Source organism: Schizophyllum commune (assembly GCF_000143185.2).
Source record: "Schizophyllum commune H4-8 unplaced genomic scaffold SCHCOscaffold_12, whole genome shotgun sequence".
Lineage (NCBI taxonomy): Eukaryota > Fungi > Basidiomycota > Agaricomycetes > Agaricales > Schizophyllaceae > Schizophyllum > Schizophyllum commune.
The window spans coordinates 431,789-454,503 of NW_026089549.1; the positions used below are offsets into that span (position 1 = coordinate 431,789).

The 22,715-nt window shown below is 59.6% G+C and overlaps 13 protein-coding genes across 13 annotated transcripts; 8 read left to right on the forward strand and 5 right to left on the reverse strand.

Moving 5' to 3' along the window:
- Positions 1–769: 769 nt before the first annotated feature.
- SCHCODRAFT_0237706 (uncharacterized protein) lies at positions 770–3,113 on the forward strand (the record flags this gene model as incomplete). Its single annotated transcript, XM_003027425.1, has 11 exons — positions 770–863; positions 916–1,019; positions 1,161–1,188; positions 1,373–1,533; positions 1,585–1,594; positions 1,681–1,729; positions 1,780–1,940; positions 2,013–2,112; positions 2,161–2,321; positions 2,738–2,816; positions 2,855–3,113. 11 exons carry the CDS (start codon positions 770–772, stop codon positions 3,111–3,113), a joined length of 1,206 nt encoding a protein of 401 aa, XP_003027471.1.
- SCHCODRAFT_02640309 (uncharacterized protein) lies at positions 3,054–3,347 on the forward strand. Its single transcript, XM_050346138.1, has one exon. It carries the CDS (start codon positions 3,150–3,152, stop codon positions 3,327–3,329), a length of 180 nt encoding a protein of 59 aa, XP_050197880.1. The 5' UTR covers positions 3,054–3,149; the 3' UTR covers positions 3,330–3,347.
- A 268-nt stretch (positions 3,348–3,615) lies between these two features.
- Positions 3,616–4,079, reverse strand: SCHCODRAFT_02640310 (uncharacterized protein; the record flags this gene model as incomplete). The annotated part of the gene is given in 4 exon segments (XM_050346139.1): positions 3,616–3,707; positions 3,729–3,949; positions 3,968–3,970; positions 4,021–4,079. A coding segment is annotated over 1 exon segment (169 nt), but the record flags the coding sequence as incomplete, so codon positions are not given.
- Positions 4,080–4,609: 530 nt separating this feature from the next.
- On the forward strand, positions 4,610–6,203 carry SCHCODRAFT_0237707 (uncharacterized protein; the record flags this gene model as incomplete). The annotated part of the gene is made up of 3 exons (XM_003027426.1): positions 4,610–4,910; positions 4,961–5,916; positions 6,186–6,203. 3 exons carry the CDS (start codon positions 4,610–4,612, stop codon positions 6,201–6,203), a joined length of 1,275 nt encoding a protein of 424 aa, XP_003027472.1.
- Positions 6,204–6,933: 730 nt separating this feature from the next.
- Positions 6,934–8,451, reverse strand: SCHCODRAFT_02516124 (uncharacterized protein; the record flags this gene model as incomplete). Its single annotated transcript, XM_003027693.2, has 6 exons — positions 6,934–7,088; positions 7,236–7,375; positions 7,567–7,580; positions 7,662–7,733; positions 7,817–8,117; positions 8,177–8,451. The coding sequence occupies 6 exons, from the start codon at positions 8,449–8,451 to the stop codon at positions 6,934–6,936; spliced, it is 957 nt and encodes a 318-aa protein (XP_003027739.1).
- Positions 8,452–8,852: 401 nt separating this feature from the next.
- Positions 8,853–9,995, reverse strand: SCHCODRAFT_02640327 (uncharacterized protein). The gene is made up of 4 exons (XM_050346140.1): positions 9,867–9,995; positions 9,557–9,592; positions 9,233–9,490; positions 8,853–8,902 (listed from the first exon to the last, which is right to left on the reverse strand). The coding sequence occupies exons 1-3, from the start codon at positions 9,966–9,968 to the stop codon at positions 9,263–9,265; spliced, it is 366 nt and encodes a 121-aa protein (XP_050197882.1). The 5' UTR covers positions 9,969–9,995; the 3' UTR covers positions 8,853–8,902; positions 9,233–9,262.
- A 3,487-nt stretch (positions 9,996–13,482) lies between these two features.
- Positions 13,483–14,051, forward strand: SCHCODRAFT_02640334 (uncharacterized protein). Its single transcript, XM_003027427.2, has 2 exons — positions 13,483–13,533; positions 13,594–14,051. Exons 1-2 carry the CDS (start codon positions 13,487–13,489, stop codon positions 13,853–13,855), a joined length of 309 nt encoding a protein of 102 aa, XP_003027473.1. The 5' UTR covers positions 13,483–13,486; the 3' UTR covers positions 13,856–14,051.
- Positions 13,778–14,064, forward strand: SCHCODRAFT_02640335 (uncharacterized protein; the record flags this gene model as incomplete). Its single annotated transcript, XM_050346141.1, is given in 2 exon segments — positions 13,778–13,965; positions 13,979–14,064. Coding segments are annotated over 2 exon segments (162 nt in total), but the record flags the coding sequence as incomplete, so codon positions are not given.
- Positions 14,065–14,360: 296 nt separating this feature from the next.
- SCHCODRAFT_02640336 (uncharacterized protein) lies at positions 14,361–14,760 on the reverse strand. The gene is made up of 3 exons (XM_050346142.1): positions 14,697–14,760; positions 14,604–14,670; positions 14,361–14,561 (listed from the first exon to the last, which is right to left on the reverse strand). Exons 2-3 carry the CDS (start codon positions 14,616–14,618, stop codon positions 14,409–14,411), a joined length of 168 nt encoding a protein of 55 aa, XP_050197884.1. The 5' UTR covers positions 14,619–14,670; positions 14,697–14,760; the 3' UTR covers positions 14,361–14,408.
- SCHCODRAFT_02714896 (uncharacterized protein) lies at positions 14,455–16,394 on the forward strand (the record flags this gene model as incomplete). Its single annotated transcript, XM_050347053.1, has 3 exons — positions 14,455–15,252; positions 15,302–16,089; positions 16,317–16,394. Exons 1-3 carry the CDS (start codon positions 14,952–14,954, stop codon positions 16,392–16,394), a joined length of 1,167 nt encoding a protein of 388 aa, XP_050197885.1. The 5' UTR covers positions 14,455–14,951.
- A 609-nt stretch (positions 16,395–17,003) lies between these two features.
- Positions 17,004–18,819, forward strand: SCHCODRAFT_02465112 (uncharacterized protein; the record flags this gene model as incomplete). Its single annotated transcript, XM_050342648.1, has 8 exons — positions 17,004–17,237; positions 17,295–17,420; positions 17,481–17,642; positions 17,794–17,922; positions 17,981–18,112; positions 18,168–18,307; positions 18,355–18,580; positions 18,664–18,819. Coding segments are annotated over 8 exons (1,305 nt in total), but the record flags the coding sequence as incomplete, so codon positions are not given.
- Positions 18,820–19,520: 701 nt separating this feature from the next.
- Positions 19,521–20,252, forward strand: SCHCODRAFT_01192945 (uncharacterized protein). Its single transcript, XM_003027428.2, has one exon. It carries the CDS (start codon positions 19,787–19,789, stop codon positions 20,150–20,152), a length of 366 nt encoding a protein of 121 aa, XP_003027474.1. The 5' UTR covers positions 19,521–19,786; the 3' UTR covers positions 20,153–20,252.
- Positions 20,253–20,876: 624 nt separating this feature from the next.
- Positions 20,877–22,703, reverse strand: SCHCODRAFT_02640341 (uncharacterized protein). The gene is made up of 4 exons (XM_050346143.1): positions 22,555–22,703; positions 22,425–22,500; positions 22,241–22,377; positions 20,877–22,193 (listed from the first exon to the last, which is right to left on the reverse strand). Exons 1-4 carry the CDS (start codon positions 22,654–22,656, stop codon positions 21,309–21,311), a joined length of 1,200 nt encoding a protein of 399 aa, XP_050197887.1. The 5' UTR covers positions 22,657–22,703; the 3' UTR covers positions 20,877–21,308.
- Positions 22,704–22,715: the final 12 nt, after the last annotated feature.

The following is a 22,715-nucleotide window of genomic DNA, read 5'->3' on the forward strand; positions in this document are numbered from 1 at the left end:
CCATCGCTGGTGGTGGGATCGCGGCGGAGGCCGCCTGAGATGCGGGAGATCGCGCCGGCAACGCTTTTGACATATATTAGCTCGCAGAGTAAGGCCCACAGCGCCAAACGTTCAGGATAACTGCTGGTAGTGTGTGCGAGAAGTACGGTGTTTATTCCGAGGCGGCGGACGGACGCGATGGGTGAGAGTCGAAGACAGGACGCAGAACGCGGCCGCGCGGACTCGACGGGCCGCCGTCCGGTCCCTGATTGGCGGCGCCACAAACTCTGTCCGTCCTGTCCGCGACCGTCATCAGCGACCGGTGAGGGCCCCCCTCTACTTTCCACGTCCTGAATCCGTAGCTGGCTACTCTCTGTACACCCCTCGGGTCCTCAAGGAATGCATTCAAAGCCATTTTGTGCTCATCTCGAACTCGCGCGCCCTCTGATCTCAACGGCGACACAGGCGACGGAGGTGGGGAATTAAGCCACCGGTTCCGTCATTACGGCTCGCACGGAGCTCTAGCTCTGTGCCTTGACAGCACGCGGGGCTGGCTATTGAGCCCAAACCGGAAGGCATTTGTTCATGCTGTCACTCGGGCGGCGTGCGTGTTTTTTCGACCGGGCGCCAGATATCTGGTAAGGTGAAAGCCAGGTGTATCTCACGTAGCCGGTTCTGCACGATTGCCTCCTCGCCGCCGTCTTCCGTATACATGTGCAGATTGATTTAGACTCAGCGGGAGCGGGCCAGGTGGTGCGCCGAAATAACCTGACGGCATCTTTCGAGTACAATGGCAACAGAATTCCAGGGTATGTGTCGGCGCTCGGGCTGTCCCGCGGATATGCTCGGCGCGATACGAGGCGACATTGAGCCACCATTCGAAGGTAAGTCCAGGTTATCTGCCTCCGCTCCCTCGCTCTGATCATCTCTAGACAGCGCGCGACTCCCTCGTGCAATCCAGGTCCCTCGACGTCGCAGGCGGCGACGAGCAAACCGAGCCCCGTCAACTGGCTCGCGCGAGGGAACACGTTGCATGTGCGGTGAGTGGCATACACATACGCGGAGACTCGAATCTTCCATCAGATTGACTTGACTTACGAGAAGTTCAAGGAAATGAACGCGCGCGGGCTCTGCCGACTGTGGCGCGGGAATGAAAATTTTGCACCTACTCGGTCGCGAAGGGCGCCCTGACGCCGCCCACATATACCGGTGCGTTCGAGCTTCATCTCTACCTTTCCCCCTCGCTCCCCGCCCCTCGACTTGCCTCCCGCCTCCCTTCGCATCCATCTTTCCTCGCCATCGCCTTCGACCGCGCGGCGCTGACGTGGCGGGGGTGTTGGTGCGTCGTTGTCTGTGCTCATGTCGCGTCCGAGTGCTGATCACGCTGTTGCAGATGTTGCGCTCGCGCGAGCCGGCAACGTCGTAGCCCTCGACGCGGTCCACCAAACACCCACGACATCTCGCCCAGCACCTCGCCCGACGACGGTACCAGGCTCTGTGTGGGTGGAAGTGATGGGCAAGCTCGCTCGACGACGGGCGCGCATCGCGGCCGAGGTGCGTTGTTGCTTCTGTCGAGTCTATCACTCATTTCTGACGCGTTTTCAGGCATATTCTGGTGCGCCTCCATCCGCCAAAAAAACGCATTCTGAAGCGAAATGTGCCGAGGTCCGCGCGGTAATTCCTCGTTGACGGCCGCGACAGTTAGGGAGTGGACAAGGGCGGCGCGGAGCGCCGCCGACAAGGCGCAGAGGTGCGTCTTCATCTCAACCAATTCTGACCTCTTTTCTAATGATTTTCTAGACGTCGCCGAGCGCCTCTTCACACCGAAAAATCCGCAAATCGACGCGAACTGTGCCGAGGTCCGCGCGGGAACCTCTCGCTGAGCGCCACGGCTGTCGGGCAGGGGAGGAGGGGGAGGGGGGCAGCGCTCTGCGCTGCCGCCAGCGGGAACAACGTTCGAGGTGCGTCTCTGAGCTGTTCGCTTTCGTGCACCATTCTGACGCTTTTGTAGACATTTTACATTCCTTCTTCAGGCTCAGAAACCCCACGCATCGACGTCATTTGCGCCGGATTCCGCGCTTTCTGTACGAGCCAGGCGTCGCGAGGAGGCGGGGGCGGCGGCCAGCACGCCAGGTGCGTGCTGTATTCACTGTACTGCACCCATTTCTGACGCTTTCTTAGGGATTTTCGGCCGCTTCTCAATCCATCAAAATCCGCAAATCGACGTCAAGTGTGCCGAGGTCCGCGCCTCAAGTTGTCGCTGATCAATGTGACCGCCGGGGAGGGGGGGAGGGGTGGCGCCCTAGCCGCTCGCAACGTCCTCACATCAAGCACGGTCCGAGGTACGCCCTTCCTTCCCCTTCCCCCCTCCGCTTCTCCTTCTCTTAATCCCAATCCCTATCCCTTCGATCTTCTTCCCCTTTACCACCTCGTTCCCCTTCCCCCCTCTATCTCTCTCCCCGCCCTCCCGTCGCTTGTGCACGTCCCCCCTCCCTCCCCCTTCAGACTCATTTGCTTCCTCAACCCCCTTCCCCTTTCCTGGGCATCCCCGAACCCTCATCGTGCCCTCCCTTCGGCTGGCACCCCTCTTCCTCAGACGCCTCTACCTCCTCCCTAGCTTTCCCATCGACCCTGGTCAGCCCTTTAACGCTCCCCCCTCATGCTCCTCACGCTCCTTCTCCCTCTTCCTGCCACCTTCTCCCCTCTCCCCGCTCCCTTCGCCCCCCCTCTATCTGATGCGCCCCTTCGCCCCTCCCAGTCCTAACGAGCACCGCCCCCCACCCCCAGGCGATGAGGCAACGTATCGCCGTCCGGCGAGCGAGGGTAAGGGATATTTGGTGCGCTTTTTATTCTACTTTACTCACGCGCTTTTCAGGGCTTCTTGGTCTCGGATGGGCTATTCCTCAGCGCTTCACGGTTCCCCTACGCTCTCGATGTGCACCCCCTACGCTCTCGATGTGCTACCCCTTCTCACCGATGGGCTACCCCTTTCGCCCGCGCCCACCTCGCACGCGCCCACCTCGCACGCGCAAGAATCTGCTTCCCCTTTGGCGTTGAGGCAGTGGATCGCCGTCCGCGGGGTGATGAGTATCACCCCTTGGACGCCGAGTACTCACCGCTCGGGCGATGACTAGTCACCACTCGAGCGCCGAGTGTCCACCGCTCGGGCGATGAGTGTCCACCACTCGAGCGCCGAGTATATAGGTCTTCGTCGCCCGATCTGGGGGGGCGTTCTTGCGTTGCTCGCCCTCGAGTTACTTTGTAGCTCGGTAGATACCCCTAGCTCAGTAGACACCGCTAGCTCAGTAGACACCTCGTACTGTGTTGTTACTAGCTATGGATTGCAATGAAAGCTCTTATAATTCTCATCGAAACCGAGTTGCTCGACATGTCAGTCCTTCGAGTCCGCGGAGATGTCCGTCGGGTACTTGGACCTCGTCATCGGAAAGGATACTTGTAGATTGTAATCGGAAAGCGAGCAAGCTTCGTGAGCAGTACTGCGGACGCCACCACCGCGCTCATCGGCGGCTCCCTCCCGTCAACTGCGAGAGGAAGGATCTGAGTACTGGGTCTTTGCACTCTGAACTCAGGTGCAGTGTCCAAGGTGCAGACCGACCAACTCGTCGACTGTCCAGCGTGTCCAGCTCAATGTTATTGTGCATAAGCTACTGACAACGTAAATCCGGTACCTACTAGCCGCTGTCGCAAGGGGCGCGTACTCGGCTTGCAAGAGACTCGTACTCGGCTTGCTAGGGATCGTACTCGGCTTGCAGAGGACTCGTACTCGGCTTGCAAAGGGTCCGTGCGCGGTAGAGGGCGGTATATAAGACGAGGGGAGGTTGGCAAGGGCCTACCGTCTCTCTCCCATCCCCCGTCTTGCTCGCCGTCTTGCTCGCCACCGACCGTGCACGCCGCCATGCTGCTCGTGCAATGAGGCGTGTAGGAGGAGTCATGCTGGTAGGAGGGGTCATGCTGGTAGGAGGGGTCACGACTGGAGGGGGAGGTCATGCTGGTAGGAGGGACCATGCTGGTAGAACACACCACGTAGCAGCGTAGACTACCGTAGATAGTAGATAGCGCACGCCCCCCGCACACGGGCCCCTTGACGGGGAGACCGTGTGCGGGGGGCGCGGCAAAGGAGGGGTGGGCGCTAAACACCTATCGATTCTTGCTGTCGGTTCGCACAACCATCCAACCCTAGCCAGAGTCAGAGTCAGCCGACGCGCACGCGTACACGTGATCGCGTTTCCTTCTGCACAAGTCCGCATTGAGTTAAATTCGTCTTGACTCCGCCAGTCATCTCTGTATACGCTCAACCAAGCCTATCCAGGGAGCTCTCCGAACCAGAGGCCTTGGTCGGAAACCGCAGGGGCTCGATATAAATCATAAGTTCAGCTCGCGTGCTTTCATACTCGACTGCACGATTGCCGGTCGCATACGCGGCCTACACACAAGCGCTCCTCCCCTCAACCGACGTCGGAAGTCAAGCCCTGGCGCTCGATACTTGCCACAGGACAGCGAACATTGACACTTGCGCCTGCGGGCTGAGAGCGTCTACGCGCGTGATCGCGTTTCCCTTCAGCCTTCCCCTTTCTTGCCCCGTCCTTCTTTCTCTCCACTTGAGTCCACAATGCCAGCTCGACGCGACTCGGACGGCCTGCCCGACATCTACGAGTCCATGAAGCACATCTTCACCGACGCCCTCACCAACGAGCGCTCCCACACACGCAACTCCGCCGCCCTCTTCGCCCTCCACCGCGCCGTCGTGTGCCGCGGGATCCAGACGGACTGCGGCGCGAAGGAGGGGGGCTATGAGTTCATGGAGTGCTTCCTGTACTTCCTCGGCCAGTGCCTGCATATGAAGGCAGCGCGTCCGGCCGACTTTGGCCTGCGCTTCGTCGCGGCGTATATCGAGTATCTGAACGATTCTGGTGCGTGTCGGACTCATTACGGAGTGTTCCGCATCTAACATCGCACCCAGTGGGCCAGGTCGGCCATGATTACCTCCAGTTCTACCCCCAGGATCGCGGCGAGCCTGGTCCCTCCTCGTCAGTCCCCGGTTCCTCTTCCTCGTCAACCCCCGGTCCCTCCTCCACCACCCCATCCCCCACGCACGACCCCGCCCCCTGGTTCACCGGCCGCGTCCTCAAAGCCCTCCGGCACGCCCTCGCCGCGCCCACCAAGCAGATCCGCCGCCGCGCCATCGACACTGTGTCCCGCATGTTCGGCACCCTCGGCGCGATCGACGCGCGCGTAGTCGACAAGGTGAGGGCAGAGGTGCGCGAAAGGCTGGCGGACAAAGACAGGGTCGTCCGCGCGCGCGCCGCGGCCCTCCTCTACAAGCACATGGCCGCTGAGGGCGAGGCGCGCTTGATCGACGCCGAGGACGGAGGGCGCTTAATCGACGCCGAGGACGAGGCGCTTTTGATCGAGGCGATGGCCTGCGATCCTGCGGTCGACGTGCGGCTCGTGGTGGTGTCCTACATCCCCATCACGGAGAACACGGTCCCCCACCTTCTTCTGCGCTCTCGGGACGACGGGCGCGACGAGAAGTCTACTAGGAAGGGTGGGCAGGCAGACGCGCGCGTGCGTGTGGCAGTGTATCGGAGGTTGAGGGAGAATATCGCCGTGGAGGGTGCACGGCGGGACGGCGCCGCGGGGGATGCACGACCGAACGCCGCCGCGGAGGGTGCACGACCGAACGGCGCGATCGTCGACAAACTCAACGGCACCGTCATCGACAGGCTCCTCGCCTACGGCTTCGACGATCGGAGCGAGGACGTGCAGCGGGCGGTGGCAAAGCTCGTCGCGTGCTCACGCGTCTCGGCCTCTCGTCGAGGAAGTCGTACCTGCGCGTCGTGGAAGTGTTCCTCGTCGCGCGTCGTAAAGGACTTCCTCTCCGCGCGTCCGAGCTGTGCGAGAGGCTGGGTGCAAGTGGTGAGTCGTGTTTGCATCGTTTCCCGTCTCCGCGCCCCCTTCCTCCCCCCTTCGCTCTGATTCAACCCGTACACCTCGCGCGATACCAGGACGAGGACTGCGAGCCGAAGGCGATGGGGAGACGGGAGCGTCAGAGAAGTGCGGCGGAAGGGGAAGGAGGGATGGGAACGGGCGTAACAAGGGAGGGGGGAGGGGGAATCGACGAGGGAAGGGAGAGGAGACTATGCATATACTCCCCGTCTTCGCTGTATGTACTCCAGTCATTCTAGATACTCTACTCTTTGTAGCTAGACAGTATGCAATGAAAACTACGTCCTGCCCATCTCGCGCGTCCCCTCCGCCTTGCCTACATCGCCGAAAAGCGTGCCGCATGCACGAGGGCACGTCGCAGACTCGCAGAGAGCTCATATCGGCCCACGCCTCGCTCGTCGACTCATGGCCATGGCTTACCCGTCCGCAACTCATGTCTTACTCGTACACTTTGTCAACTCAAGGCTTACACTTACTCGAGAACCACTGTACAGTGAGCACGTCCACTCGTCAACTAATCACCTCGCCCGCCTCTCAACTCGCCGAGTAGATTCCCCCCTCTCTACTCCCCAAACTCTACCAGTCGTACCCCTCCTCTAACAGCCCCCCTCGTCTTCTCATCGAGCGCTTTCCCCGCTACCCCTCCCTCGCTCGCGCTCTTTGAGCACGTTTGTCGATCTTGAAGAAGGCTGTTCCTACGCACGGAGAGCGCGTTGCCACTCCCCGAATGACGCGCCGGCACGAACCACCACCGCCGTTTATTGTGAGATCGACATCGACGTGCTCGTTGACAACATTGTTAAGGGCCGAGAGGAGGCGATGAGGGGGGATTCGTTGTTGAGGATGAAGGCGGGATGCGTCGTCGAAGGCGAGCAGGAATGCGTCTTCGAGAATGAGCAGAAACGCGCCGTCGAGAATGAGCAGAGACGCGTCGTAGAAGGCGAGGGGGAATCCGATGCCAAAGGTGACGTGAGGGGGGATTCGTTGTTAGCGAATGGTGAAGGCGAGGCCTGCGAGCGTCGTCGAAGGTGGTCCTGGGGATGGTCGACCGCGGTCCTGGGCATCGTCGACGGCGGTCCTGAGCGTCGTCGACCACGATCCTGTGCGCCCCAAACGGCGATCCCGCGCGACTTGAAGCGGACCTACGCGTCGTCGCAGGCGGTTCACAGCGCTTTCAAGGGCGGTATGCGGTCGTATAAGCAGTTACATATTACACTACGGCGTGAAGTAAACGACCTGAAGATGCGAGATTAAACGCGAAGCATAAGACTCTAAATGATAAGACTTACAAGGCTGGCGCAAACGAGCAGACCCCTCAATCTTCGGCGCGAGGGCGTCTTGAAGCGGAGTGCGAGGGCCTCGCGCGTGGCGAGACCGCGTCAAAGAGAAAGACGCAATCGCATCGCGCAACACAACGCAAGGGTACACTCTGTATAGGAAGTCAGTAAAAACCTCGATCGAAGGAAACGGACTCACCCGACGTCAACCTCGATCCCACCGTCGTCCGCTATCCAGATGCCGCGTCAACGCGTAGCGACGCGCGATCTTGCACCTGGCAAGCCCCGGCGTACGAGCACAGCAAGCACTGTAAACGCAGGTCAGTCAAGGCGGCAAACTCACATACGGAGACATACCTACATTCAACGTCGCTAACCGCCACAACCCCCGCCGCTCGTCGTCTTCGGCCCCTCCATAGTCTTCCCCACCGCTCTCACCCTTCGCCCCGGCTCATCACCTTCGTGCTGGTACTCGCTACCTTCTCCCTTGTTCGTCGCCTTCGCCGCTGTCTAACGACAAGATTTACCCGATACAAACTGGACGAGAGGATTAGCAAGACATCAGGGGGCTGGGAGCAAGGACGGATCTTTACCTTGCTGACAGCGCGCTGTCCTCGCGGCGCTGAGCGCGCCAAGGGCATAGCAATCAACGTCGACGTCGAAGCCGTAGGGTCAGCGCGCTTGACGACGTAGGACATGTCGATGTTGAGGAAGAGGGCGTGACGTTGAGGCTGAAGACGCTTCGCCGGCGTCGATGAAGCTCTTTCGCCAGTGTCGGAGGCCAGGACGCGTCGCCGGCATCGAGCGAGCGCGTCGCCAGCGCCGGTGGAGATGCCTTCCAGCCCACGAAGCACACTTCCCCGAGAGATCGGAAGACAGCGGCTGCAGGTGCGGCTGGGTCGCTGTCGAACGTCGGTCAGCAAGGAAGCAATGCGCGAACGAAGGACACGTACCTCACGCCAACGAGGGCATGCATGCCAACGACTCGGAGGGGAGCGCACCCAAAGTCGGTGGTCTTTCTCCCGCGCCCGAGACAGCGCGAAGTGAGGGGCACGAATGCGAGTAGGGTGGAGGGGTGGAAGTGGCAGGTGAGCTTGAGGGCGCGCTGGAGGCGTCGTCGAAGGGGGTAGTGATGTAGACGAAGCCCACAACGCCGCCATCCTCGACGACGTTGAGGGGGGAGACATTCAGGCGGTCGTCGAAGACGGTGGAGGTGATGTCCAAGCATGAGCTGCGCGCCCTAGAAAAGCCGCGCGTCGTGTTGAAGGGGTTGCGGGTCGCCGTCTACAACGTCAATCAACAAGAAGATCGCAATGATAAGGCGAGAGACGCACCTTATGGCCCCAAAACCACTTCCCCCACGTACTGCTAGTGACCTCGCGGTCCTTCCAAGCGACATCGAAGCTCGCCGTCTACACTGACTACAGGGAACAATCAGCAGATGAATCGCAAAAACGACGTAGTAAACGCACCTCATAGACCTATCCTACTTCCCCCGCGCATCGCTGGCCTTGCTGATCACTAACGCGTCGAAAAGCACGTCGACGGGGCCGTGGAATCTAGACAAAATCGTCAGCAAAGCGCCGAGATCGGAGGGGATAAGAAGGGAAAGGACGGCAAACTTACGAGAGGGAAGGACGGCGGCGTCGGTCAAGGCGCGGAAAATAGTACTAGATACCTATAATCGTCGTTAGTGAAGGCAGGACGAATAAGAAACAATGAAGGAGCTCACCGTCGTCGCGCTTGACGAAGCGTGTCCTACTCGATGCGAACGGAGGCACCTAAAGAGAAAGGTTGGTAAGCGAATGGAAGGCAAGATCAATAGGCACGTACCGCCAACACAAGTAGAACTGAACCTCTGAAAGCAGCGTCAACAATAGAGCCAAAAATCGAACAAACAGGCCGAGGCGACTCACCGAGCAGTGACCTCACGTAGGCAACATCACAAACCAGCGAAGGGGACAGGCGACGAAGCAGGGAGGTAGCGACAGGAGGGAGGGGAGGAGATGGGGGGAAAGGGAAGAGCGCCGAGCTCTGCCCTAACACCGCCCCACCCCCTGCCTTATGTATCCCTCCCCGCGTCGATTAGCCTTTCCAACCGCAGCAGTTGAATGCGCGGAGGCGACGCGCCCCCGAATACGAACCGCGCGCCCAGATACACTTACGAAACCGCGGAAGATTGCCCGTGGTGGGCATTTGGCGTGTACGGCGTTGTATGGCGATGGATGTTCCGCGGGGCGAGCGCATATGCGATCTGCACGAAGGTTCTGTCGCGCGCGAGTCAGGAAAGTTGAATACCAGGCGCGGATCGGCGGTGGAAGGAGGACGCTTACGGTGTACCTCCGCGGCGTCTGGACGCGTTTCCATGCCTTTTAACGCGTATGTCGGCCAAATAACCGCAGGAGTGTGTTCTGAATGGAATGGTGAGGTTGTAGATGACGCGATTTTGGGTGAGTAAAGGGCAAGGAAGGCGGGGGCACGGGAATCGACGTGGCGGTTTGGGAAGACGCGTGCCCTTCCCTTTTGGGAAGGCATTGAGCGCCAGAAAGGCAGCGCGCTGGCGGGCGCGCGACGAGCAGCGCCGCGCTCTCGCGCTGGCGACGGAAACAATAGCGGGAAGTATTAGATATGTTTGTGACATACCATGCGCGAGTTATGGTGCGTCTGAGAGCCCGGAGAGGGGGAGAATTCGCCTGTGAGCGCGGAAAGGCTCTGGGCGAGCGCGAGGGCAGCGCTATCTTCCATCCTTCGAGGGCGCGTTTCAGCCTTACGTGTAGACTGAGACTATCCGACCCGAACTGCGGAATGAGCGCGGAAACGAGGGAGGAATGGGTGGAAGATGCGTACTTTTCAGGAGGTTGGTTTTGCAAGTGTGGGATTGCGAGCTACGCGTGCGTTCTTCGGGCGGCGCAACGTCATCCGCGTGCTCGGTACATCCGACGAAATCGCTGCCTGGAATTGCGTGCCGTTAGGTGGAAGATTGGGATCGGGGTGAGGTTGGGAAGGGGGCGGATGAGCGTAGTGGTTCCCAAGGCGTACAGACATCGAGAGCTCACCTTACTTCCTAGATACCATGCGGAGGTATAGGAGATCATGTTCATGTACTTTGGGGCCGGTTCGAAGCACATGCGACGACGCTATACGCGGACGAAAACCGACGCCACATATTCAAAACGCCCTTTGTCGAGCTATAGCACTCGAGCGAGGGCGCAGAGGGCGGGGTTGGGTATACAAAACCTGTTCAGAATTGAAAACTGCATCGATTTATGTTGGTTCGTATTTTTGGGGGGAGGTGCACAGAAAGGAGGGAAGGAGGTCGAGCTGCACATGCAAACATCCTCGAACTCCCAGAACGATAAGCGAAATCGCAGATCTCGCCCATCGCAAAACCGGCGATGGGTTCAGGGCTCATGGGCGAGTGCCCCGAGCCTACTGCGACCCATCGCTGGTGGTGGGATCGCGGCGGAGGCCGTCTGAGATGCGGGAGATCGCGCCGCCATTGTTTTCGACGTATAACAGCTCGCCGAGTAGGGCCCACAGCGCCAGACGTTCAGGATCGCTGCTGGTAGTGTTTGTGAAAAGTATGGCGTTTATTCCGAGGCGACGGACAAACGCGATGGGTGTGAGTCGAAGACAAGACGCAGAACGCGGCCGCGCGGACTCGACGGGCCGCCCTCCGGTCCCTGATTGGCGGCGCCACAAACTCCGTCCGTCTTGTCCGCGACCGTCATCAGCGGCCGGCGAGGACGTCCGTCTACTCTCTACGTCCTGGATTCGTAGCTGGCTACTCTTTGTACACCCCTCGGGCCCTCAAGAAATGCATTCAAAGCCATCTTGTGCTCATCTCGGACTCGCGCGCCCCCTCATCTCAACGGCGACACAGGCGACGAAGGCGCGGAATTAAGCTACCGGTTCCGTCATTACGACTCGCACGGAGCTCTAGCTCTGTGCCTTGACAGCACGCGGGGCTGGCTATTGAGCCCAATCCGGAAGGCCTTTGCTCATGTTGTCGCTCGGGCGGCGCGCGTGTTTCTCCGCCATCCTCGCAGTCCTGCCAATTCTGGTAAGGTGAGCGCCAGGTGTCGGTTCTGCACGATGTCCTCCTCGCCTCCATCTTCAGTGTACGTGTGCAAATTGATTTCGGACTCAGCAGGCCAGGTATGTTTTGGTGTGCCAAATACCCTGCCGGCACCTTTCCGGTACAACGGCAATAGAATTCCAGGGTAGGTGTCGGCGCTCGGGCTGCCCCGTGGACATGCTCGGCGCGACACGAGGCGACATTGAGCCACCATTCGAAGGTAAGTCCAGGTTATCTGCCTCCCCACCCTCGCACCAACCATTTCTAGCCAGCGCGCGACTCCCTCTTGCAATTCAGGTCCTTCAACGTCGCAGGCGGCGCTGAGCAAACTGAGCCCCGCCAACTAGCTCGCCGCGAGGGAACACGTTGCATGTGCGGTGAGTGGCATATACCTACGCGGAGACACGAATCTTCCATCAGAATTGTCTCGACTTACGAGAATCTCAGGAATGAACGCGCGCGGGCTCCGCCGAGCGTGGCGCGGGAATGAAAATTTTGCTCCTACTCGGTCGCGAAGGGCGCCTTGACGCCGCCCACATATACCGGTGCGTTCGAGCTTCATCTCTACCTTTCCCCCTCGCTCCCCGCCCCTCGACTTGCCTCCCGCATCCCTTCACATCTAGACCACGCTGTTGGAGATGTTGCGCTTGCGCAGCCGGCAACGTCGTAGCGATCATCGCCCTCGACGCGGTCCACCAAACACCCACGACATCTCGCCCAGCACCTCGCCCGATGACGGCACCAAGCTCTTTGTGGGTGGAAGTGATAGGCAAGCTGGCTCGACAACGAGCGCGCATCGCGGCCGAGGTGCGTTGTAGATTCTGTCGAGTCTAGCACCCATTTTTGACGCGTTTTCAGGCATTTTCTGGCGCCTCCATCCGCCGAAAAAACGCATTTTGAAGCAAAGTGCGCCGAGGTCCGCGCGGGAATTCCTCGTGGACGGCCGCGACAGTTAGAGAGGGGACAATGGGGGCGCGGAGCGCCGCCAGCGACGCCGACAAGGGGTGCGTCTTCAATCCAACCAATTTTGACCTCTTTTCTAATGATTTTCCAGACGTCCCCGAGCACCTCTTCACGCCGTAAAATCCGCAAATCGACGCGAAATGCGCCGAGGTCCGCGCGGGAACCCCTCGCTGAACGCCACGGCTGTTGGGGAGGGGAGGAGGGGGAGGGGGGCAGCGCCCCGCGCTGCATGCGACGGGAACAACGTTCGAGGTGCGTCTCTGAGTCGTTCGCTTTCGTGCACCATTCTGACGCGTTTGTAGACATTTTACATATCTTCCTCAAGCCCAGAAACCCCACGCATCGACGACATTTGCGCCGGTTCCCGTGATTTCTGTACGAGCCGGACGTCGCGGTCGGTGACAAGGAGGATTGGGTGGCGGCCAGCACGTCAGGTGCGTGCTGTATTGACTGTACTGCACTCATTGCTGACGCGTTTCTAGGTGTTTTCGGCCGCTTCTCAATCCTCCGAAATCCGCAAATCGACGTCAGATGCGCCGAGGTCCGCGCCTCAAGTTCTCGTTGATCGACGCGACCTTTGGGGTGGGGGAGGGGGTGGCGCGCAGCGCCGCCCTAGCCGCTCACAACATCCTCACATCAAGCACGGTCCGAGGTACGCCCTTCCTTCCCCCTCCACCCCTCGCTTCTCCTTCTCTTAACCCCTACCCCAACCCCTTCGATCCTCTTCCCCCTTATCACCTTGTTCCCCTTTATCACCTCCTCACCCTTCCCCCCTCTATCTCTCCCCCGCCCCCGCCCTCCCGTCGCTTGTGCACGTCCCTCTCCCTCCCTCCTTCAGACCGATTTGCTTCCTCAATCCCCTTCCCTTTCCACACCCTCATCGTGCCCTCCCTTCGGCTGGCACCCCTCTTCCTCAGACTCCCCTCTCCCTCAGACGCCTCTACCTCCTCCCTAGCTTCTACCTCCTCCCTAGCTTCTACCTTCTCCTCAGCCTCTACCTCCTCCCTAGCTTTCCCATCAACCCTGGACAGCCCTTTAACGCTCCCCCCTCATGCTCCTCACACTCCTTCTCCCTCCTTCTCCCTTCTCTCCCCTCCCTCCTCCTTCGCTCCCCCCCTCTATCCGACGCGCTCCTTTGCCCCTCTCACTCTTCACAAGCATCGCTCCTTCCACTCCTCAACAGATTCGCTCCTAACGAGCATCGCCCCCCACTCCCCAAGCGATGAGGCAACGTATCGCCGTCCGGCGAGCGAGGGTAAGGGATATTTGGTGCGCTTTTTATTCGACTTTACTCACGCGCTTTTCAGGTTTTACTCACGCGCTTCTCAGGGCTTCTTCGTCTCGAATGGGCTATTCCTCAGCGCTTCACGGTTCCCCTACGCTCTCAAGGTGCACCCCCAAAGCTCTCGATGCGCTATTCCTTCTCAACGATGGACTACCCCTTTCGCCCGCGCCCACCTCGCACGCGCAAGAATCTGCTTCCCCTTTGGCGTTGAGGCAGTGGATCGCCGTCCGCGGGGTGATGAGTATCACCCCTTGGACGCCGAGTACTCACCATTCGGGCGATGAGTATCCACCACTCGGGCGATGAGTGTCCACCACTCGGGCGCTGAGTGTCCACCACTCGAGCGCCGAGTATATAGGTCTTCGTCCCCCGATCTGGTGGCTCGTTCTTGCGTTGCTCGCCTTCGAGTTGGGGTATCGCTTTTCTTTGTAGCTCGGTAGACACCGCTAGCTCAGTAGACACCTCGTACTGCGATGTTACTAGCTATGAATTGCAATGAAAGCTCTTACAATCCTTATTGCAACTGAGTTGCTCGACATATCAGTCCCTTGAGTCTGCGGAGATGTCCGTCGGGTACTTGGACATCATAAATGGAAAGGATACTTGTACATTGTAATCGGAAAGCGAGCAAGCGAGCTTCGTGAGCGCCGGTACCAGTGCGGACAGCTTCGCGAGCAGTAGTGCGGACGCCACCACCGCGACGCTCATCGGTGGCTCCCTCCCGTTGACTGCGAGAGGGAGGAATTGAGAACACGGTGTTTCCACTCTGCCAGGCGCAGTGTCCACCGACCAACTCGTGGAGTATTCAGCATGCCCAGGACAATGTTATTGTGCATAAGCTACTGACAACGTACATCCGCTACCTACTAGCCGCTGTCGCAAGGGGCGCGTACTCGGCTTGCTGGGGATCGTACTCGGCTTGCTGGGGGTCGTACTCGGCTTGCAAAAGGTCCGTGCACGGTAGAGGGCGGTATATAAGACGGGGGGAGGTGGGCAAGGGCTTACCGTCTCTCTCCCACCCCCCGTCTCGCTCGCCGTCTCACTCGTCACCCACCGTGCAGGCCGCCATGCTGCTCGTGCAATGAGGCGTGTAGGAGGGGTCATGCTGGTAGGAGGGGTCATGCTGGTAGGAGGGACCATGCTGGTAGAGTACACCACGTAGCGTAGACTACCATAGATAGTAGATAGCGCACGCCCCCCGCACACGGGCCCCTTGACGGGGAGACCGTGTGCGGGGGGCGCGGCAAAGGAGGGGTGGGCGCTAAACACCTATCGATTCTTGCTGCCCGAACGCACCACCATCCAACCCTAGCCAGAGTCAGAGTCAGCCGACGCGCATGCGTACACGTGATCGCGTTTCCCCTTCCCCTTTCAACTCGACACTTCCCCTTCGCACGCGACCATGCCCGCGCCCCGCCCCTCAGACGGCATGCCCGACATATACGACTCCATGAAGCACATCTTCACCGACGCCCTCACCAACGAGCGCTCCCACACGCGCAACTCCGCCGCCCTCTTCGCCCTCCACTGCGCCGTCGTCTGCCGCGGGGCGCCGATGGAGTGCGGCGGGAAGCAGGGCGGGTACGAGTTCATGGAGTGCTTTCTGTACTTCCTCGGCCAGTGCCTGCACATGAAGGCAGCGCGTCCGGCCGACCTTGGCCTGCGCTTTGTCGCGGCGTATATCGAGTTTTTGAATGATTCTGGTGCGTGGTGTACCTAGCGCAAGCCTTCCGCATCTGACATCGCACCCAGTGGGTCAGGTCGGCCACAATCACCTCCAATTTTACCCCCAGGACCGCGGCGAGCCTGGTCCTTCGACGACTCCGCCCCCCACGCACGAGCCCGCGCCTTGGTTCACCGGCCGCGTCCTCAAAGCCCTCCGGCACGCCCTCGCCGCGCCCACCAAGCAGATCCGCCGCCGCGCCATCGACACCCTGTCCCGCATGTTCGGCACCCTCGGCGCGATCGACGCGCGCGTGGTCGACAAGGTGAGGGCAGAGGTGCGCGAAAGGCTGGCGGACAAGGATCGGGTGGTGAGGGCGGGCGCGGCGAGGTTGTTGTGCAGGTGCCTGGCGATGGAGGGCGACCGCTTGGCTGCTGGGGACGAAGCGCTTCTGATCGAGTCCATGGCCTGCGATCCTGCGGTCGACGTGCGGCTCGCGGTGGTGTCCTATATTCCCATCACGGAGAACACGATTCCTCATCTCCTGCTACGGTCCCGGGATGATGGGCGCGATGAGAAATCTGCGAGGAAGGGTGCGCAGGGGGATGCGAGGGTGCGCGCGGCCGTGTATCGGAGGTTGAGGGAAAGTGTTGCTGGGATGGGTGCGCCCGATGCGTCTAGTCAGCGTCGAGGATCTGCGAAGAACACCAGTCAGGCCTCACCTACGCATCCGGACACCTCCAACGCCCCAAGGATCGTCGACAAACTCAACGGCACGATCATCGACAAGCTCAACGGTACCGTGATCGACAGGCTCCTGGCGTACGGCTTCGACGATCGCAGTGAAGACGTGCGGCGGGAGGTGGCGAAGCTTGTAGTTCGTTGGGCGGACGCATTGAACCCCGCCATCAAGCCCGAGCCCGAGGTCAAGGCGGAGCCGGACACGCCCAATGTCAAGGCGGAGCCGGACACGCCCAATGTCAAGGCGGAGCCGGATACGCCCAATGTCAAGGCGGAACCTGACATGCCCTCTGCTGAGGAGAACCCATTAGCCCCCTTCGCCGGCCTTCTCGCCCTATTAACTCGCCTCAGCCTCACCACGAGCAAGTCATACCTGCGCGTCGTAGAGGCGTTTCTCTCCGCGCGACCGAGGTTGTGCGAGGGGCTGGATTTGAGTGGTGAGTGTTCTTTCTCATATCCTTCTTATACGACTCCTATCCTTCCCATACAATTCCACGGCTCTTCTGTTCGGACCTCCTCAACCCGCTGTCTGCTCCTCCGGGGCTCTTCTGTTCGCATCTCCCTTGACCCAGTGTCTAATCCTCCGAATCATCAACTAACATCCGAACCATCTGCTAACCTCTCACACCCCAGGCCTCAACCTCTGGGACAACTCCACGCTCGCGCTTCTGGCCCTCGTTCGCGGACTCATCGCGCACAAGGGCGCCAACGCCGACCTTCAAGACACACTCCCCACCGTGACCGATCTGGTACCGCGCGTGGAGCGCTGCTGGGAAGAGGCGAGGGGGAAGGTGGACGATGCACAACGGCGCCTAGCCGTGCGTATCAACATGACAAACGAGCAAGACGTGGCGGCGCACAAGGAGCACGAGGAAATCCTCGCGCAGGACGAGCGCGTGTTCCGGTTGCACGAGCTCTTGCACATCTGCGCCGCCGTGGGGGCCAGCGATCCGTATGGCTCGAAGGCGCTCGCGCCTATCCTATGTACGTCTTGTTGTCCCGTGCGCATCCTACCATCCTTCGCGCTCACAGTCATGACCGCCAGATGAGATGCTGCGTCACCCTGCCCTCCCTGAGAACCTGCGCGAGGTCGTCTTCGCGCAGCTTGCCGACACGGAGGGCGAGCTGGCCTACGCGCGTGCCGTGCGCGAGATCATCTGGGCCTGGTTGGAGGACGCCGGCGCGCTGAGGGAGGATGGAACTGTCGACGTCGTGCTGCTCGACGATGCGACCCGTATGCGCTGTCTGCGATATTATACGCTGCTATGCGGGTATCTGCCGGAGGTGAGCGCGGTACCAGTCGAGGGATGGGCGAGCATGCTGAACGTGATTATGTCACAGCGCCCGAGCAAGGAGGTCGTCGAGCTGCTCAAGGAGCTCTCATATAGGTTCGTCGCGATCGAGGCGGGGCGGAAGGGGAAGGCGGACGGCCTCGCGCCCGCTACGATGTTCTGTCTGTTGCATTTGGTGAGCCGCCTTCGACCAGGACTTGAGAGCACGGCTGAGGCGCTCGCTCCCTTACTTCAGCCCACTGCCAAACTCGCCGCCGGCCCCTTCTCGAAGGAACTCGCCGAAGAGGCGACCGACCCGCGCGTGCGCATCGAGCTCATCCAGTGCGTGGCGGACATGTACCGCGTTTGGGGGGACAGGCTCGACGTGGTGGATGAGCGGACGGGAAAGGCTTGGACGGTGCGTTGTTCGTTTTGCGCCGTCATCTATATCGCGCCGTCAACTATACCGCGCTTGGATCTCGGTGTCTGGGTCCGACGATGGCATCGTCTATTCGACAATGGCCTCGTATCTGGCAATGACAATGTATCTGATCGCTTACAACCCGCAGAGGCTGGACTGGACGAACTACTGGGTGCACGTCCTGGAGAACACGACAGATCCGGAGGCGCTGGCGATGCTGGCACAGGCGCTGATCAAGATCACCTGGGACCGGCGGGAGTTGGTGGGTGCGCGACAGGTGAGCCTGAGCGATGGTTATTTTGTAGTCGTCTAGACTTGGCCAACGAACCGGATAGATGATGAAGAACCTTGTCGTCCTCTACGCGGTTCACGCGACGGGGAACAATCAGGCGTTGATCCAGCCGCTGCAGTTCTTCCTCAGGAGCTACAGCCACTCGGGCGCGGTGAGGCAGGATGTGGTGCGCGAGGTAAGTTTTTCAGTTATCAGTTTACAGCGAGCGCTGACTTGAGTTCCGACTCGAGGTCTTTCTGGACGCGTACATATACACGTGCGAGCTGTATCACGAAGACTCGGTCCATCAGAAACCACTCAGTCCGGACGCCTTGATCAACTGTTACCTCGAGTGGACAGACAGCTCGCGTGTCATCAGGACCGACAGCGGGTAGGTATTGTGCCCATGTTGAGTGACCCGTTCTCACATCCCTCCAGCGTGAACAAAGCCGACGACGCTGTGCAGCTGCGCCTAGCGATTGACATTGCGTACGCGCTCCTCGGTCGGCGCGGTCCTTCAGAAGAACGGCATGTTATTACGCGAGAGGCCGACAGGCGCCCGCTCGCGCTCATGCTGCCGCATCTGACTTTCCCCGAGCCCGAGGACGTCGACCTCTACCAGATCTGCTCGCTCGAGCTGCTGCTGGAGAACCTGGTCACCGACGTACGTCTGCGTCCTCACTTCCTACTCCTTGCTTCAATGCTCCCTATCCCCGCTTTGAGCTACAAGCTGAGGTCGTCGTGCAGCGCTACGGCCCGAAGCACAAGGACGCCAAGAACGCGGTCGCGGCGCTGAAGAAGCGCGTGCAGAGCAAGTACAAGAAGCAGCTGGAGTCGCTGACGAGGGAGGAGTGGCGGGAGTTGGTGGAGTTTCGCGAGTTGTTTGAGTTTTTGGATACGTTGGTGCCGATGGAGGAGGATAAGGAGGCGAAGGAGGAAGAGGAGGTGAAGACTGAGCCGAATGCGGGGGATAAGCGGCCGAGGTGGGTGTTTGTTATTGGGGACGATGTTGTTTGGGCTAATGCGCAGTGCAGGTTCTTCTACGAGGAGGGTGAGGAGGATCATGATGCTGCCGAGGGTGCAGATCTCAATGACGATGACAAGCCTCACAAGTCAGTCGATTCTAATGCAGTCAGGCCTGCCGTCGGATGCTTATATTATTCTCAGACGAGCGAGATTGTCAGAGTCGTCGGACGACGATATCAAGGAGAGTATTGTCGCGACCGACGTAACGCCACCCATGCAGTATGTTCTCATCTTGTTGCTGCCAGCGACGGTCCTGCTTACCACGCTCCCAGACCATCTCAGCGTACGATGGGCCGCGAGTATATCTACATCAGCTCGGACGAGTCTGACGCGGAAGAGACGCCACCATCGCGGTCGCTTGGTCCTTCGTCTCCTATCGTCCGCCATCTGGGTCTCGGTCGGAGAGAGCCGTCACCCCCAGTGCCAATTCGCGCACCAATATCATTGTCACCTGAGCGGGATGAAGAGGAAGAAGAGATGGTTGAGCGCTCTCTGGCGCTGGACGCAGAAGCTATGACCCCATCTCCGGTTTTGCCACCCCGCCCTCTCAGCCCCGCGGGGTCGCCTGTGTCGTGGTCATCGCTGTCACCTGCGCCTGGGTCTCCGCCAGCGCCTGCATCCCCGCTCGCTCTCGACAGACCATCTCCTGCACCGCTGATACTGTCTCAGCCTGACATCAAGGAGGATCTCGAGTCGAGCGACGACGAGATCGAGTTCCTTGGGACGGGCGTCTCCCTGGCGTCGAGTTCGAAGGCGCCAATCGTCAAGGAGAAGGGACCAATCGTCACGAAGAAAGAGACGAAAGGCGTTACGAGCGCTGCCAAACCCTCGGCCCCGCGACGAGATGGTCGACGCTTTTCCGACATTGGCAATACATCACGACCGGCAAAGAAGCGGAACGACCCCCGCCGCACCTCGATGCCTTCTGGCAGTAAGCGCAAGGAACCTCAACGGAGACCTTCATCTCGCCCTCAAGCACCTCCGGCACCCGAGGACTCAGACTCGGAGATTGAGTGCACTGGCTACAATCCCGCGCCTCCCTCGGTTACGAAACCGGTCAAGCGCGAGAATACGAATGCGCCAACGAAGCGCGAGGGTACGCAGGTACCTCCGCGAAGGCGCGAGTCGGAGCGAGCGCTGTTGGCAAAGGTCGAGCAGGATATCGACGACCTGTTGGGATGACGCGCCCCGCAATCCAGCTCACTTTTGACCCTCTTCCACTGAATACATGCTTTCGAGATCGTTGCTATGTTGTGTAATGTATGCTTATCTTATTGGGATCATAACTCGAAGTTCTCGCTGCTCAGCCACACGTCGGTTTGTTACCCATATCATGCAAAGGAGACGATTATGCTCCGGATCACAATGAGCATAAGCACAATGGCTTGAAGGGCGGTGGCTAGGAGCCATGAACCTTGCAGAGTTGCATTGGACAGGTACTAGAGGAACGGCCGCCATATAATGCGGCGTGAGGCGGTGTGAGCGCGAGGACTAAGTACAGACTATACTACAGAGGTATAGAGCAGGCCTGGCGTGCCAAAGTATGGCCCCAGTGAGAGTCGGGGGGATGAGTGTGATGTCCCGACCGACGAGCTATGCGGAGCGCTGGCTCGAGGGATATTTCAACTTCGAGAGGCCTGCCACGCTTACATCTTGGTTGGTGCGAGTCGCTGGAGCATCGCAGCGTCGAAGACGGGTTCTCGACGGCAGCTAGTCACGCAAGAAGTGTCGAGGAGGTGAGGCGGGGGACTAGCACAAAGGCGCGCGTCAACATAGTACGCTGAGAGAAGCACAGTAAATACGCACGACGAATGTGGTTCAGTGGCGAGCTAAGATCTAGGTCTTCGTTCTGTAGGCCCCCTTCAGTATTCAAAGTGCTCAGTCCGAAAACAGGACTTTCGGAGGTCTTCACACCCGTACTAAATGACGCGAACCTGGCGACGATATGGGCCCTCGTCCGAATCCACCACTCTATAGTCGACGATGGGAGAGTCTTGCATATTCCTTGATCCAGATCCAGCTTCCGAGGGAACGGCAGGCAGCGTATACGATTTGCCAGAGGACAGCCTTTTGATTGTGCGCGTACATGATACAGATGACAGGGTGCAGCGATACTATTTGCAGCTCGACAAGTCAATGGAGGACATGGGAGCGATATGTATGCCAAGATACCCAGTCGGCGTGCAGTGCAGAACCGTGATGAGCGTAGACTCGGGGATTCGACGTTCATCTTCGTAGGGGCTGAAGATTCGTCGAAACCATTCGAGCGCTCTGGTTTTGACAGTTACGCGGCTTTGGAGCGCAAAAGCGCTCTACGATGACCAACGTGGCGAGTGCGTATGCAGAGCGATCGCGAGCGCGGCGGGTTACTTCTTGGCCTTGTCGAACGAGTTCTTCCCCAGTAAGCTTTCTCCATAGATATATGCCGCCCAATTGTTGCTCGCGAAACGCGACCAGTCGCCACCCTGACCGAGCTTCAGCCCGCTAGGGCGAGCAACGTTGATTCCAGGATCTAACGCGTCTGAGGAATCGCGGGCAGTCTCCTCGCGATAACGTGCTAACGCGTCGTCCGGGCTCAGGTGGTCCGGCTCGTCGTCGTGGTCCGAGTCTTCACTGCGCGGAGTCGATGGGCGGGAGGGAGAAACTAGAGATGATTGATCCGGGACATTGGCCATCCAAGCAGATATATAAGCCGCGTCGAAATCGCCAGAGTCGTCGCCGGATGTACGGCCAGGGCGAGGAAGAGCGGATCCTCTTGACCGTACCGGTTGTCGATCGCGTAGCTCGTAGGGTTTGGCTCGCGTGCTGGTCTTCGACTGGCTACACGGCGCTCGAGTCCCCCTGCGCGTCTGCCGACGGGGCGCGACGTTGGTCTTGGGCGAACCGCTCAGCGCAGCGCGCGCCTCTTCCCCATCGTCGCTCAAAGGGTGCCGATGGGGCTTCCAGACGTCTGGCCCGATGAGGAACTCCTCCGGTGGGGTCTTCACCCAGCATCCGACAATGCGGCCGACGGAGGTCATCAGCGCCCTGCCCTTCTTCTCGGGCATGACTAAACATGCGCAGTGGTCGAGCTGGTCAGAGGCCATCCATGCTACAAAGAAGGGATGCGCGCGACATCTGATTCGAGGCATAGTGCGATATGCAGCGCGAATCGCCTTGCGTTTTGTACCGAGGTCGACGTAGAGAGAGCGACGGCTCTTCAGAAGTTTCAGCGGAACGAAGTCGTATTCGTACTCCTTTTCCGGTAGCTCCTGTAAAGTTCGTTAGCACAACTTCAGCAGAAGAGGGGAAAACTTGCCTCAAAGCAATTCTTACGCGACCCAAGGTCGGCGGTCTCGTTGAACTTCGCGAGCTCATACATGATATCCAAAGTTTCTTTTGTGGGCATGAGCACCCAGTCGCGATGTTTCAGGCCTTCTACCATGTCCTTGCGAACTGGATACCGTTGGTTTTGTACAAATCCATGCTAATAGAGAACTCACGTTGCACGTGGTTCATTGGCGAGCTGAGATCCAGAGTACATCTCTGTAGACCCCAGTAATATTCGAAGTGCTCGATCTTGGCGCTGACCATCAGACCGTGGGAATGGAGACGCATGGAAGTAGGACTTACTTGTCTACGATACTGACTGGGGTTCAAGTCTACGACACGATGAGTTATGATTTCTTGCAGTGCTTTGCTCGTTGAGAGTGCCTCAGATGGAAGAGAAGACATGCTGTTGATTACAGATATGCGAGCGCCTGAGGATGGTGTCCAGTGGCAGGTCGTCTCTG